Here is a 16,871-nt window from a genome sequence, read left to right as displayed (position 1 = left end):
ACAATGCCAGTAATAAAAAAGCAAAAGAATACAATAGAATAAAAAATATACAAATGAAACAAACTGTGCTTTAAGTTTTTTTAATGCAAGTATAAAGTATTCAGTTAACAGCCTACTAGAGAAATTGAATAACCGAATGTAAAATAAAACAGCATAGTCTTCACTGTAAGAATTAAACTTCTTTTGTTTCTTATTAAAGCTACAAAAGTCCTTCAATGAAGAGCAGTGAGTGATTTTGAATGTGTCTTTTGTTGTTTGATTAATATTAAGCACACAGTCGGCAACAGGAATATAGCCCGCTGTCTCTTTAAGAGCCGCAAGGATACAATTTACTGTTACACAATTATTTTCATTCTTAACTCTTTACATTCATTTATTACATAACCAACGAGGGTTTACGTGAATAATCATTAATCGCCACATTTTGACACATTTTTAGGTGTATTTGACCGTTTAGGCGCTAAAAGATGACTTTACATGTCCGTGTTGTGTTCCGTCTCTGAGGGCATCCACAGTAATCTTCCCGAGGAAGCGCAAGTTCTTTCACGCTTCTAAAAACATAAATCAATCTAATCAACTTAAATAAATCAAGCACGTCCCGTTTTGCAAAAGTCTTGTTACATGATTTTACTGATTATGGAGGAACGAAAGAGCACCGCTGGAAAGGGGGCGGAATGGGACACAATAACCGTTTTATCTCTATTTATATATTTAAAACACATTTATTTAAATCTATTTCAAAACTTTTACTGGTTTCATTTACGTATGACTGACAAATATGCATCACATTAAGTTTATTAGGTTGCCGGGAAATTTTATATGCAATACACATAATTTAATCTTACATTTAGGCCTCTTTTTAGTGTACTCTTACTGTATGACAATTATTGACTGTATTTGGGTTTATTTTTATTCTCCTGTGCAATTTGAGGAGACATTTGAGATACTTCAAGCAACTGTGATCTCCATTTAGTCCCATTTATAAAGCCAGAGAAATACGAACATAAAAAGTAAAAAAAAGTAAATCCACTTGCACTGGATCTTCTTTGGACACAGCAGAGATTGTTTAAATCACATGACACGCTCAACAAGTGGCATTTCCATTCGCACTACATGCAAATCAACTTTTCAAGAGCGCTAATATTAACCTTTACAAAACCCGTGAATATGTACTCCAGCTCTCCACTGTACGCCTTCATTATGACATTTCAAAAACTGTATAATTAGTTTGTGCTGTATGGAGCAGGTCTGTCTGGTTTCCAGGTGAATTATAATGGCGGTTTGGAGCGGGTCTGACCCACCTAATAAGGGCCGAACCCCCTAAAGGAAGTCATAAAAAAGGTTAAAAAGTAGATACTACACAGATAAAGATTACATAAGGAACATTTCTGTGAATGCAAAAGTAGATTACAAGTTAGTCAGAGCACATATTTCCACAAACAGAAATCGTGTCCAAGGTTTGAACACTTTCCCTTTACAATCAACATTTACAACACAAATTAATTGACCTTTTGAATAACAGACTAAAATTCCCACACAATGTAGAAAAAACACACCGAAAGCTTAGCTTAAAGAATACAACCGTCCATTACCATCCATATCCAAAACACTATGAAATCGACCAGAATTCATATATTTATTTTTATTTTTATCTTTGCCTGTCTAAAATCTTGAGAAGTTATTCATGAGCAACAAACCAGTGATTTTGACTTAGTGCAACATTTTCAATGAAGCTCAAGAACTACTGTGATCGAATTTCCAAACAAATCATACAGAGACCAGTATTATGAAACAACTGCAAAGACCTGATAGAATAGAATGATTCAATAGAATGATTCGTACACACTAGTAACACTAAACATTTTACAACTATACTATACAAAGATTCATCAGCAGTTTCAATTTTCTGAACAGTTTCAAACGATTAATTCAAAAGATTTGATCCAATAAAATGAAAAACTGCTACTTCAGACTCACTGGTAGCAACTCTAAACATTTTTATTTTTATTTTACTACACGGAGATTCACCTGCAGGTTCAGTTTCCTAAACCAGCGCAAACCATTCAATCAAAATACCTGATTCAATAGAATGAGTCGTTCACAAATTCCTACTAGTAACATTAAACATTTTATAACTTTAGTGCACAAAGATTCATCTGCCGGTTCAGGGGCCTCATGTATAAAACTTTCTGTAGATTTCATCCTAAAAGTGTACTTACGCACAAAAGCTAGATTTGGCGTACGCACAAACGTTTCAGATTTATAAAACCATGTGAATGCCAGAACCTGCGCACAAATCCTTTTATAAATCCCCGTCAGCGGAAGATTGTGCATACATGCAACTCCTCCCCAAAATCACCATATATGGAGCTTACAGCGCCTAGTTTTACTATGCATAACCTCATCTGCATATCATCTCCATGCATACTCCCATCCACGTGACACCATGTTTAACACCCACAAAGGTACAAAACTAAAAAAATATGACATTTTATGTGGACTAAAATGCAATTTGTACGGTGCGGTACAATACATTGCTAAAAAATCATTCACTGTCCTTGTCTTGTTTTCGAATAAATATATCAATGAATGTAAACACAAAATTGTATAAAATACTTAGAGAATATTTTTAGAATAGAGTGGATCTCTTTCTTTTCCACTGGCCAAACCAGTATATAATTGTTTAAACAAATTCAATGTTTTAGAATATTTAAATAGGCTATAGTTGATTCAGAAATACGGTGTGTGTAAATAGGCCTAAGTGTACATAATTGTCTGATGCGCACGAAAAAGAAACGTGCAAATCTTATCGTTTGCTTCAGATTCTATCCTTCAATCACAATTCTATTTTCATAATGTTCTGAATGTTCGCGAAATAAACACCTCCGTGCAGCCTTGGTTGTGCAGTAGGCTAATATATTCGGACCTATTTAAACTTGCCAGTAGGCCGTTCGACCACAGAATCCAGCAGTGTCTGCCACAATATCGAAGTAAGTGCGCATCGTTGAGGTTCTTGCTAAAAAAAAATTCTCTTAACATCAGATCTGCAGTTTAAAGAAACATTACTGTGTGCCTAGCACTCCTCACTGCCATTAAAACTGCATGCAACAAGAAAAGTGATCAAAAAACAGCACATCCACTACAAATATGTCTAAATATCTAAATTCATAAGTTTTAACTTTTGAATAAGGACTTTATGTAATGTCAATGCTTAACTCCATTAATGAGCAGAATATTTAATCTAAATGTGTATATTGAAAGGAAAAGAGAGTCTGTAATCATTAGGCTTCGCTATTATGCCAGTAAAAGAGTGCGTACGCACGGTCTAGAGTACCTGTACAGTGCGCACATATTTACACCAAGTTTATTTTTTATAAATCTCAATATGTACATGGAAAATTGTGTACGCCCATTTACATGCCCATTTTGTGCGTACGCAACGTTTATACATCAGGCCCCAGGTCTTTGAACTGGATCGAACAATTCAATCAAAAGATGTGACTTGATAGAATGATTAGTTCACAAATTGCTACTTGAAATTCACTACTATTAACACTAAACAATTTAAAATTCTCACTACACAAATATTCATCTGCAGGTTCATTCTTCTAAACCAGTTCGAACAATTAATTCAAAAGACCTGAATCAACCGAACTATTCGTTCACAAATTGCTACTTCAAATTTGAGACTAGAAACATTTTTTGCTTTTTTCCCCTGTACTTCAGGTTTAACTCAACCAGGTGCCATTACACATCAATCCCAGTGTAATTTGCACACTGAAAGTACGATTGCTTCGCATTGCATCTGTTTATTACGGACTATCCGGTTATTAAACCAAAAGGCCTGGATGATAATGTTGGGCTAGAAAACACAAATCAAACTAAAAACCAATTGTTGCACACTTACCGTCAAACTTTTTATGTCTGGAGGTAAATATCGTCCGTATGGTGTGGCTGTTCTCATCCACTAATTTCTCAAAATCCAGTTTACTCTGCTGGCTGAGCCTGTCCTCCATTTCTGAAGTGCAGCAGGTGTAGTCTTGGGAACAAACCCGCAGATGTTCACCTGTGGGATGAGAGAAGGAGATATTTCACATAGCCGCACTGGGAGACATGGAGCTCTTCACACCAAATCAAACACGCTTCATTAAGCCAGCGCTGCGATGTGTGATTTCCCAAACCACACTGAAGACGTGATGGTGCACCAACAGAAATTAATGGTGTATGTCGCTGCTGGATGTGACATCTTTAATTACGTCAAAAACACAGATGGATGTTTGAGAGCCATCCTCAAACTTCCTCCAGGCACGTGTTTTGCACTCAGGTGAGCTTTTTAATGACTGCAAACAAGTAGAAAACTTGTCAGAGTGCCAGTGTGAAAAAACACTTCCCATCTATTTTTTCTTTTATTTCATGCTTGACAGGCGACATAACATTACAATATGTTCAATGTGATATTGTATGTAGTGCATAACACATTGCATATCATATGCATTTGTGCTTCTGAAGTAAATTTATCTCCAGCTTAAGTACTTAAAAGGTCAATTTAACGTTGTTTTACTGACAGCAAATGACCTTGCACACATTATAAAATGCATAAAATGTCAACAAATATCATAAGCAGAAAATATATTTTTTTAAATCCTGCAGAGAATTTCCTGACCAAGGTCAAATGACCAAAACATTATATTAAATATATAAGTTTTTTTTTTTTGGGGGGGGGGGGATCTATAACATGTATGGTATTTTTGTGCTCCATTAGGTGTGTTCAACTTGAAGCGGCGCTGCGCAGAATGATCAGTGTCATTATAATTACTATAATCTTATTATACATTTTACACCTGTCCGTCTCCACCATCTGTCCACCTCAGCATTAAACCGACCCATCGCAACTTCACAAAAAAAAAAAATAAATCTCCCAACACCTGCTACATTAAACATGCTGTTAGCCAGACCACCACTGCACCGGTTCACAAGCCAAAGCCAAAGTACTTCTGGCACGTGTGGATCGCGGGACAATATAATGTATGGAGGAAATGCCAGACTATGGGCTAGTGATGCATTTAAAATCACCTCAAACTTTGGCGAGGAATCATTAGTTGCTCACAGTGAGGAAAAGCGATAAACAAGAGTGTGTTGGTAATGACATGGCTGCCGAACAGTGTGTGAGAAAAAATCTCATTCTCATACAGCCAGTTGATTTGAAAACTAATATCAGACCATTATATACTGAGCAGGCAGATGCTAGCTCTTATTTTCGAGTATTTATTGACTTCTACAGAGAGAATATTTTGAAGCCTGTGTGCGATTTAATTTCTGATTGTGTCTCCTCGTTTCAATGTAATGAGCGAGAAATTGTGCAATTTATGAACAGGGCCATATCTGAACACGTATTTGACGGGAATAATAGGAAACAGACATTATAAGCCTCAATATTCATTGTTGAAACTTTTTCACATTAAAGTTCAATCACATTTAAGTTTAGTCAAACATTATGAACGCTTTGAGTATCTTGAATAAGTTGGTCAAGAGTATTTCAAGCTTTCAGGCTCAAAGCTACAATCACAAATGAGATGTTTCTCCAATGACAAGGACATTAAATGGGGCATTAATTTTATAATTCTACTCTTTATGCATCTCAACATTTGTACATTTCTGAAAGAAGCCTTTTATGCTCACCGTGGCAATTTATGATGCAAAGCTGAATTTTCAACATCATTACTCCTGTTTTCAGTGTCCCATGATCATTCTAATATGCTGATTTGCTGCTCACAAAACATTTCTTATAATTATCACTGTTGAAAAAGTCATGCTGCTTCATATTGTTTTTTAGAAATCAAAATAGATACTGTTTTCCAGGATTATTTGATTCATAGAAAGTTCAACAGAACAGAATTGATTTGAAATAGAAATGTGCAGCGGACCACATCAATGTAGCATATGATTATTAAGCCCTTACTCTGGTTTGCTGCATATTTTTTTCTTTTCATAATTGTCTTTTCATTGATGAGGCTATTTGTTGAACTTTTGAGGCCTGTGTGTAACCTGTTTTTTGTTTTTTTTTCTCTTGTGGGCTACATTTTCTGAAATCGCCTGCCTAAAATCTGTTTGTTGTTTAGCAAATAAAAATTATCCAAAGGAATTTTAGAAGAAACATCACAGACAAAGTTGATATTTAAAGAAGTCATATATGTCTTCTGAGCAACAAAATTCCAGGTCAGCTGAATTCGGAAGCACAATAATGTTTCTCAGCTCATGAGATGCTCTGTTGCAGATTCATCGCTCGTCTTACAGTACGCCAACAGCTGGTTGGTGTCAGATAAGCCCATCACAGATAATGACAGACGCAGCCCACACATTTAATCTCAGAAAGATTTAAGTAATTCATGAGTGCAAAATATCTGAAGAAAAGCCAGTCATTTCTCAACACGTGTTACACTGGCTTCGACCCAAAGTGGTTTTTAGCACGCTGAGGTGAGGTCATGATAAACATGAGGTTTTCGCAAACCGTTCTAAGACATTAAGTTATTCATTCACGGTCATTTTCTCTCATTTCTCCTCTCTATCTCGGCACAGATGTGGAGGATCGTTATGGATCATTATCTCTGAAACCTTGGGCACGGAGCGTGATTGAAGCGCAGCATTGTAATTAGCTGGAAACGCTGACTATGAGAAGCTCAAGTGAGTGCTGCTGGTGTTCAAATGCCAGTGAGAGATGGTGAGACAATGACCATTTACCACAGACAGACAACAAGATCAGTCCCACCAGAAGTGCTCATAAAGTCTTTCTCTACCCTACAAGCTACAGATTAAGACATGTCACAATTTGTACACAGGACTGACCAAGCAACTGACTGGCAAATATTATAATTATATAATATAAAATAAATTAATGTATAACATTCACAGCATTCATTCCAAGTTTGGGCTACGGAAGGTTTGTATGTTTGTTTGTTCATCTCCTCTGCTCACCAAGGCTGAATTTATTTGATCAAAAATACAGTAATATTCTTTGTGAATAATGTGAATATATAGTACAATGTAATGTATTCCATTGATGCAAAGCTGAATTTTCAGCAGTTCTTTACTTCAGTCAAATAACTTATTATTATCATTATTGTCTTATTGCTATTCATATTTGGTCCCACATTATATTAAGTGACTCTATTGTAGTGTAAATTATAAAACTTAATTTACTGAAAAACATGCTTTACACAAAAATAAATACCATTTTACATTTACATTTACACATTTGGCAGATGCATTTATCTAAAGTGACTTACATTACATTGCATTACAAAAATAAAATGGGAACATTTAAAAAATATTCATAAATTCTACAGCTTAAAATAAGAATGCATACAATTTAACTTCACACTCAATGCGGTTTTGAATCTCATTTAGTCTTGATAAATGTTAGTGTCAAATCCAAAGTATCATACTGTATACATAAGCAAATCCTCAAGGGTCATAACTTTCTCTGGATTTGTGCTAGTCGTCAGCAGCATTGAGGAGCAAAGCAATGGACATCCACACTAGTCAGATTAAGGATGCATTTAAAATATGGTGATTACAAGAGGGATTACATTTATTAAAATGGCTTCTGCTGATGCACACACAACTAGTATGTACTATCAACAACAACATCAATAAATAAATAAATACAATGTTGCCAAAACAGCAGTGAATCAAACCAGTTATTGCACATCAAAAATGCATTCAGCGACTGTAGGTTTAGAAAGGACTTTACCGTCAGCACCAAAGGCAAAAAAAAAAACACACACTCACAAAAAAAAAAACACATCAGTTTATACATGTCAGGAATATGGACTGTCTGTCTGTGTTTTACTCCCCATGTGCTCCCATTGACCTAGTTTTCCCTTGTGTGTGACATATTTGGTTATTTTCCTGTTCCTGTTCCGATTGTGTTTGATTGATCTCAGGTGTGTCTCATTAATTCCCTCGTTTAGTTCAGTGTTTAAAGTGTGTTCTGCCCCTTGTTTCCTGCCCGGTGTTATATGTCAATTGGTGCTATGTGTGTCTCCTGCGTGCCCTTTTTTCCCTGTGATTTGAATTATTAAAAACTCTTGTGTGTTGTAACTCCTACATCTCCTTGTCTCCTCACCGTAGCAGTCGTGACAGAACACCGGACCTACAAAGTGGCGTGATTCCCCTCCGTTTTGTTTTCGTGTTTTATACAGTGTTTTTTGTTTCTGTTGTGTTCCCCATGGATCCCCTCACCTCTAAGTTTACCTCCCTTGCCCGTAAAGACCTTCCCTTCTTGGAGTATGCTATGGAGTTATGTTTCCTGTCTGGTGTTATACGTCAATCGGTGATATGTGTGTCTCCTGCGTGGCTTGTTTTCCCTGTGATTTCGATTATTAAAGACTCTCGTGTGGTGTAACTCCTATGTCTCCTCGTCTCCTCGCACCTCACCGTAGCAGTCGTGACAATACAGTGCAAATTAACATGCTCTCTCCATCAAAAGATTCAACATCAAACCTGACAGTAAGATTAAATGCTGAGGTACAATAATATCATGTTAGTGAATGAAGAGAATCTGTATGTTTTCACCATTCCTGCTCAAACCCAACCAAACCAGCTTACCAACCAACTAGGTCCAACTAAAATCTGAGATTTTGTTTGCTAACAGACAGCATGTTTGAAAAATCTAGGTCTACACAACCACAGGTACATTTAACAGCATGCAATATTTTATTTATTAGTGCATAAACATATCAGAAAGACCCCATGGCCACTAAAACCAATTCTGCATGCTACTGGACATGTACAAATGTATATATTATATTATTCCTCTACTTTGAGTTAAACAAACTTAACTTGAGCATTAGTAACACACATAACACACAAGTTCATCACAGAGACTTCTGATTTTGGATAAAGTTTAACTCGTATCGAAGCCTAGATATAGTGTAATGCATGCTTACAATGCTGATGAGATCCAGATATGAGATCAGCCCTGTTCGTGGGTCACATAGACCGCCTGTCGTCCATTAAACGACAGCTATTTGTTTCACTTTAACATGTATGGGGCCAATTTCCACACAATCTGCCTAATTTCATAAGCTGTGCAATTCATCAATGGAGAGGCCTTCAAGTGGAGCCAATGAATCTAATTAGAGATACGGCCGTCACTTTGAAAATACAGTGATGTAGTGTAAAGTTAAATAAGCTCTGAGAAAACAAAGCCAAACAAAAAGACATTGCGGGAACAGAAAAGTGTCTATTGTTTGCTTTGGGAAGGATTGGAGGAGAAGGAAGCATCTGTAGTTCTGTCATTACAATTGAATCTTGACTCAAGCTGGCAGTAATTACATTTCACATAATGAGTGTTTGATTGTAGTGTAAAACAAATGAGCTTTTAGTGAGTAAATGGAAGTAATTGATGATGGAATTATATTGCTAAACAGAAGACAAACTGTTGTAGCTCTTCATCTTCAGACCTCCCCCTGGATTCAAACTGAGATGGGGTTTTTAAAACCAAGGGAATGGCTTGCTTTTACCTGTCGTTTTTTTTCCTGCTTGTATGTGGCTTTTGAAATGAATTTTTCACTCTGTGAAGTTTATCTGGGCATACAGAATTGTCATGTTTCATTACGTTATGATCACAGTCAAACAGAAATACAACACTGCAACTCACTATTCTTGGAGAAAAGGCTTCATCAGATAGAGATTTTATGCAGATTAGATTGATTTTCACGGCTTATTACCACTTTCTTATAAATATTTATATATGTATGTATATATATATATATATATATATATATCAGTGGCTTTCCGTCCATATAAGATGCGAATGCTCTGCATACCCAGGCCATCTGAGAGAATAAGTTCACGGGATAATTCATATAAACATGATTATAAATTGATCCCTTGTCATTTGAAATGTAACTTAAAGCTTAAAGAGTTAGGAATAAGTATGTAAAATTATTTATTTTGCCAAACGTCAGTAATTTTCTGTAAATCTACGTCAGTTACTGTTGCTTCCGGCCGAGCGGATTCTCCGCAGCTTTCTCACCGCCGCTCTGTTGCTATGAATCGTCAGGATTATAGCTATGGAGGACCAAACCTGCAGAAATTAAAAATAAATAAATACACAAATAAATGTGTATATAAATAAATAAATACGTAAATAAATATATGTGTGTATAAATACACATATTCTTGTTTAAATACGTATATAAATAATTAAACGTGTGATGAAATATAGGCAAATAAATAAAATAAATTGGTGGCCAAATGGAAAATGTTTAAGGAAATGCTAAACTCATCCTAACTGTTTTAGCACTAATTTATTTCTGAATGTAGTTACGCATTTATTTTTACATGCTATGGACTTGGTCGGGTCTTGTGATAGCTGGGGATGCGGCTTTCCCGCTGACAGAAAATGCATGGTGTAAATTCAGTATAGCCTAGTAAAGTCACTTTTGCCATTCAACTGAGCAAGATACATAGAAAAACTGAGCCGTATTGTCCGTTCAGTATCAGTGACTTTACAAACGACCCAACGGAATGGCCAAAGGTGTCGTTTCCGGGCATTCGATATTCGCAAATCTAGGGACCATCTCTAAAGTTACATACGACATTGGTATACACTTTTCTAATTTCAATAGCATTTGAGGAAAATTACTTACAGTAACACAACCAACTGTGAAGTGCTCATGTAGTTCTCAGTTATAATGCAAACCTTTTAGATTTTTGATATTTATTAAAAGAAACTGTCAAATCATATATAAATATGTTGTTTATTTCACTACCGAATGGGCTCAAACATAAGAAACCAAGTCCATGTTTGACACCCTCTCATTAGTATGTTGTGCAGAGGAAAAATAAATGCGGAAATACATTCAGAAATAAATTAGTGATTAAAAGAAAACAGTTAGGATGAGTTTAGCATTTCCTTAAACATTTTCCATTTGGCCACCAATTTATTTTATTTATGTAATCACACGTTTAATTATTTATATATATATATATATATTTAAACAAGAATATGTGTATTTATACAAACATTTATTTATTATTTTGCTTATTTATTTATTTTTAATTTCTGCAGGTTTGGTCCTCCATATATAGCGCGTTCTCAGTGATTTGCTGGTCTGCGGCAGATTTAATGTGCGAGGTAAGCTGTTCGCAAAGACCTCACCCAAGCGGAAAAATTAGCTGTTGCTGCCAAATCTCGATTGCTGAAAATTACATTGTGTTTGATGCAAAAACAACTCGACTAAAAAAATAAAAAAAAAACACTAACTGTATATTTTTATTTTCTCAAGCAAAGCAAATTTTAAAAATCCCCTTAACTTAAATGGTTGGTCATAGACTACGTATGTTGAAGATATACGTTATTGTCAACGTTATTGCCTAAGCGGTGAATAAAAAAAAAAGTTTATAAAAACGTGCGTATGCTCATGTCGCTTACAGTTGAAGTCCTTCTCTGATTTTATTATTGTTTGCAAGGTTGCAATGTTACTTTGCAATATTTTAAATACTTTTGGGTATTTTGCCTTGGTCTGTTATGTCACCCGGGTGGGAGTTTTAACTCCTATTCACTGTGAATAAGCAAATAATTTAGCTGATGCAGAGAGACATATAGACCGGGGGATTCCCCCATCTCCCCACCCTCTGATTAGGTATCATAACATAACTACGTGTAAACCTTATTTGGCGGTTTTTACTTGGAAAACCAGCTATATTTTTCTTCCATTCGAATAACAATGGATAAACCTGAAACGATAGAAGAAGGATTGGAGATGAATTTAATTTACAAATAAGGTAGGAAATGTGCATACTTTTAAATCTTATTCTTTCTTAGAGCGGATTCTCCGCAGCTTTCTCACCGCCGCTCTGTTGCTATGAATCGTCAGGATTATAGCTATGGAGGACCAAACCTGCAGAAATTAAAAATAAATAAATACACAAATAAATGTGTATATAAATAAATAAATACGTAAATAAATATATGTGTGTATAAATACACATATTCTTGTTTAAATACGTATATAAATAATTAAACGTGTGATGAAATATAGGCAAATAAATAAAATAAATTGGTGGCCAAATGGAAAATGTTTAAGGAAATGCTAAACTCATCCTAACTGTTTTAGCACTAATTTATTTCTGAATGTAGTTACGCATTTATTTTTACATGCTATGGACTTGGTCGGGTCTTGTGATAGCTGGGGATGCGGCTTTCCCGCTGACAGAAAATGCATGGTGTAAATTCAGTATAGCCTAGTAAAGTCACTTTTGCCATTCAACTGAGCAAGATACATAGAAAAACTGAGCCGTATTGTCCGTTCAGTATCAGTGACTTTACAAACGACCCAACGGAATGGCCAGAGGTGTCATTTCCCGGCATTCGATATTCGCAAATCTAGGGACCGTCTCTAAAGTTACATATGACATTGGTATACACTTTTCTAACTTCAATAGCATTTGAGGAAAATTACTTACAGTAACACAACCAACTGTGAAGTGCTCATGTAGTTCTCAGTTATAATGCAAACCTTTTAGATTTTTGATATTTATTAAAAGAAACTGTCAAATCATATATAAATATGTTGTTTATTTCACTACCGAATGGGCTCAAACATAAGAAACCAAGTCCATGTTTGACACCCTCTCATTAGTATGTTGTGCAGAGGAAAAATAAATGCGGAAATACATTCAGAAATAAATTAGTGATTAAAAGAAAACAGTTAGGATGAGTTTAGCATTTCCTTAAACATTTTCCATTTGGCCACCAATTTATTTTATTTATGTAATCACACGTTTAATTATTTATATATATATATATATATATATATATTTAAACAAGAATATGTGTATTTATACAAACATTTATTTATTATTTTGCTTATTTATTTATTTTTAATTTCTGCAGGTTTGGTCCTCCATATATAGCGCGTTCTCAGTGATTTGCTGGTCTGCGGCAGATTTAATGTGCGAGGTAAGCTGTTCGCAAAGACCTCACCCAAGCGGAAAAATTAGCTGTTGCTGCCAAATCTCGATTGCTGAAAATTACATTGTGTTTGATGCAAAAACAACTCGACTAAAAAAATAAAAAAAAAACACTAACTGTATATTTTTATTTTCTCAAGCAAAGCAAATTTTAAAAATCCCCTTAACTTAAATGGTTGGTCATAGACTACGTATGTTGAAGATATACGTTATTGTCAACGTTATTGCCTAAGCGGTGAATAAAAAAAAAGGTTTATAAAAACGTGCGTATGCTCATGTCGCTTACAGTTGAAGTCCTTCTCTGATTTTATTATTGTTTGCAAGGTTGCAATGTTACTTTGCAATATTTTAAATACTTTTGGGTATTTTGCCTTGGTCTGTTATGTCACCCGGGTGGGAGTTTTAACTCCTATTCACTGTGAATAAGCAAATAATTTAGCTGATGCAGAGAGACATATAGACCGGGGGATTCCCCCATCTCCCCACCCTCTGATTAGGTATCATAACATAACTACGTGTAAACCTTATTTGGCGGTTTTTACTTGGAAAACCAGCTATATTTTTCTTCCATTCGAATAACAATGGATAAACCTGAAACGATAGAAGAAGGATTGGAGATGAATTTAATTTACAAATAAGGTAGGAAATGTGCATACTTTTAAATCTTATTCTTTCTTATTTGTCATCTGTGATCCCTTTTGTGTGTCCTAAAAACTTATCAAGTCTTAAACAAGTCTTATCACTCAGCATACCTGGTTAAAAAAGTCACCATTCGCCACAGGAAAAAAAATTAACAATTGATTTTAGCAAATGGCTGCAATATAACAAAGAGTGAAAAATTTAAGGGGGTCTGAATACTTTCCGTACCCACTGTATATAGTGGTAAAAAAATACTATTAAATTGAAATTATATAAATATATAAAAAGAGAAGTAGTAAATAGAGAAGAAAAAAGGGATCCAAAATCTTGTTTCTACTACTACTAACTACAATTTCATTATTTATCTTCATCTCCAAAGTCAAACTGAAATTAAAATTATGAATTGTTTTTGAGGAGTGATATATTTTTCTGACACTTTGTGACAAAATAAAAAAAAACATTTTCATAAAGTAGTTGATAAATAAAATGAAACAAAATAATAATAACATTAAATATAAAAACATTAACATTAAATACAATTTTTCTCAGTCGCTTTAGTGCATTTCTCGAATCATCCTTAATATTTGCAAAGAAGTATGTGCATTTCTCAAAACAATTCATACAAACAGCACCACAAAATGGATAACCTGCAAAAGCCTGTAACTTACTCAAAATATTTAGTTCATCTCTCAAAATTATTTATGCCTATGAACATATCAGTGCCATCAGAATGAAAAGTCCTTGTGTCATTGTTCACAAACAAGATTGTCAAAATGCTAAGTCATGTTGTCAATATAACAGTGCACTCTGTTAGTATTACAGTTTTTCTCTCGTCTCGTCAGCCCTGTAAAAGAATACTCGGCCACACAAGTATCCAGTGGCTTTTCAAGTGAACATTGGTCAGGTATGGACATTGCAAGATTGTTATTAGCCCTCAAGCAGGGCACACAATTGCTCAAGGACTATATTCAAGAGCATTTACACTTTGCTTATTACTCTGATTTCCCGGACTGCGTTTTGATAAACTTTTTCTGTGAGGACATTAATCAACCACTAAAGTCTAAACTCACTCACGAGGGTCCGCGTTCATCTCTAAGTCAGTTTATGGACTACGTTCTGCTGTGTGTTAACTCTTCATTCACTGTGGGTATCGCGGAGGAACGCGACCCCGAACTCACTTGTGTAATGGCCCCCACACTAGATCACACTCACAAAATGGTGGCGACAGTGGAGCATGATCGCAAAATAGCGGACACAACAGCGCCCCGTTATGTCACAGCTGCCAATCCTGAATCAAGTCAAGTCACAACAGATCTTCAGGAGTCAAGTCAAGTCACAGTTGTTCGTCATGAGTCAAGTCAAGTAACAATTGATCCTCCTGAGTCAAGTCAACTCACAGCAGATCTTCATGAGGCAAGTCAAGTCACAGTTGATCGTCATAAGTCAAGTCAAGTCACAGCTGATTGTCATAAGTCAAGTCAAGTCACAGCTGATCGTCATGAGTCAAGTCAGGTCACAGTTGATCGTCATGAGTCAAGTCAAGTCACGGCCGATCTTCAAAATTCAAGTCAAGTCACAGTGGATCTTCATGAGTTAAGTCAAGTCACAACTGCTCTTTCTGAGTCACATCAAGTCACAGTTGATCTTCATGAATCATGTCACATCACAGCTGATCATCTAGAGTCACGACACATCACGTCTGTTCACTCAGAGTCCTGTCTCTTCCTGTCTGTGGCACCCAGACCCTCAGGGACTGTTCCTCAGTATCCCAGACAGGCATCCAGTGTGGAGGACCCATCATTGGTGGCTGCACGCGCAGCTGGTATCCCCAAACCCACTCACTCTAGCCCTCCTGTTCCTGAACCTATTCCCCTGTCGGTAGCGCTTCCCATAATGGGGATCGCTTTATGGAGTGTGTGGGTTGCATACACCACCACTGAGACTCTTGAAACAGCGGTGCCTACTATGATGTTTCCAGCGGTGGCGGCTGATGCTGCAGAACCTCCCAAGGTAGTGGAGTTTGCTGCTGTTTCCCCAGAGGCGATGGTGCCCGCTGCAGCTTCTCCAGAGGTGGCGGTGTGTGCTGCAGAACCTCCCGAGGCGGCGGCGCTCGCTTCAACTCCTTGTACGGTGGTGGCGCCCAGCAAGGCACTCTCAGCCTGTCATGTCGTAGTCGAAGGAACCGTTAATGAACTCTCCCTATTTCCTGATGGTACTGCTGTAGAACCTCCAGAGGTGTCAGTAGTATCCGTCTGTGAATCCTCGTCCTGTCACGGCTATGGCAGCTGTCTGTGAACTCTTTGCCTGTCCTGTCATGGCTATGGAGGCCGTCTGCGAATCCTCGTCCTGTCCTGTCACGGATACGGAGGCTGTCTGTGAACTCTTTGCCTGTCCTGTCACGGCTATGGAGGCCGTCGGCGAATCCTCGTCCTGTCCTGTCATGGCTATGGAGGCTGTCTGTGATCTCTCTGCCTAAGCCCAAAAACCTGCCTTTGAACCCTTAACCCTGCCTGTCATGAGCCCAGAGACTATTAATGCCCCCCATGTCTTTCCCGTCAACCCTGTCACTGCCATAAAGACCATCCCAGAACTACCAGCCAGTCTAGTTTCCCTCTATGTCTCTGTCAAGGAATCTAAATCTGAGCTGTCTGTCTGTCTAAATGCTTCTGTTGAGTCTGTTGTTAAACCTTCCGGATGTTCAGTTTCAGTCAATGAGCCTGCTAATTAACTTTTTGTGTTCCCTTCCTTGGCCCTTGAGGCCATAAATGCTCTGTCTGTCTCATGTGTCTCAGTTTTCCCTAGATCCCAGTCTCTTCCATGGGTATCCACTCCAGCCTGGTGGTCTTCTGTCCCGCTCTGGAGGTCTTCTACTCTGTCTGCTCTGGTCTGGTGGTCTTCTACTCCGTCTGCTCCGGTCTGGTGGTCTTCTGTCCTGCTCTGGTGGACATCTGCTCCGCTGTGGAGATCTTCTGTTCTGCTCTGATTGTCTTCTGCTCCGCTGTGGGGATCTTCGGTCCCATCTGCTCTGCTGTGGTGGTCCTCAGCTCCACCTGTACTGCCGGCTCCGCCCTGGCTCCCTGCTCTGCCGGTCCTGCCTCAGTCCCTGGTCTCTCCACTTCCACGTGGACCTGGCCCTCCATTCCTCCCCCTGTTCCGCCTCCGCTCCACCGCCCTCCTGGATGGTATACTGTTTGGAGCGTCTGGAAGCCGCTCCTTGGGGGGGGGGGGGGGCCCTGTCACGAATCCGGGCC

The 16,871-nt window shown here is 37.4% G+C and overlaps 1 protein-coding gene across 1 annotated transcript in view; it reads right to left on the bottom strand.

Moving 5' to 3' along the window:
- The window catches only part of LOC107553997 (glypican-6-like), a 277,663-nt gene that overhangs the window by 204,134 nt on the left and 56,658 nt on the right, over positions 1–16,871 (bottom strand). Inside the window, exon 2 of the mRNA XM_016236354.1 lies at positions 3,908–4,066. Coding sequence (XP_016091840.1) covers positions 3,908–4,066 — 159 coding nt within the window. The remainder of the gene's footprint in view (positions 1–3,907; positions 4,067–16,871) is intronic.

Source organism: Sinocyclocheilus grahami, unplaced genomic scaffold, assembly GCF_001515645.1.
Source record: "Sinocyclocheilus grahami isolate Dianchi unplaced genomic scaffold, SAMN03320097.WGS_v1.1 scaffold488.1, whole genome shotgun sequence".
NCBI lineage: Eukaryota > Metazoa > Chordata > Actinopteri > Cypriniformes > Cyprinidae > Sinocyclocheilus > Sinocyclocheilus grahami.
This window is presented reverse-complemented; position numbering and strand designations above follow the sequence as displayed.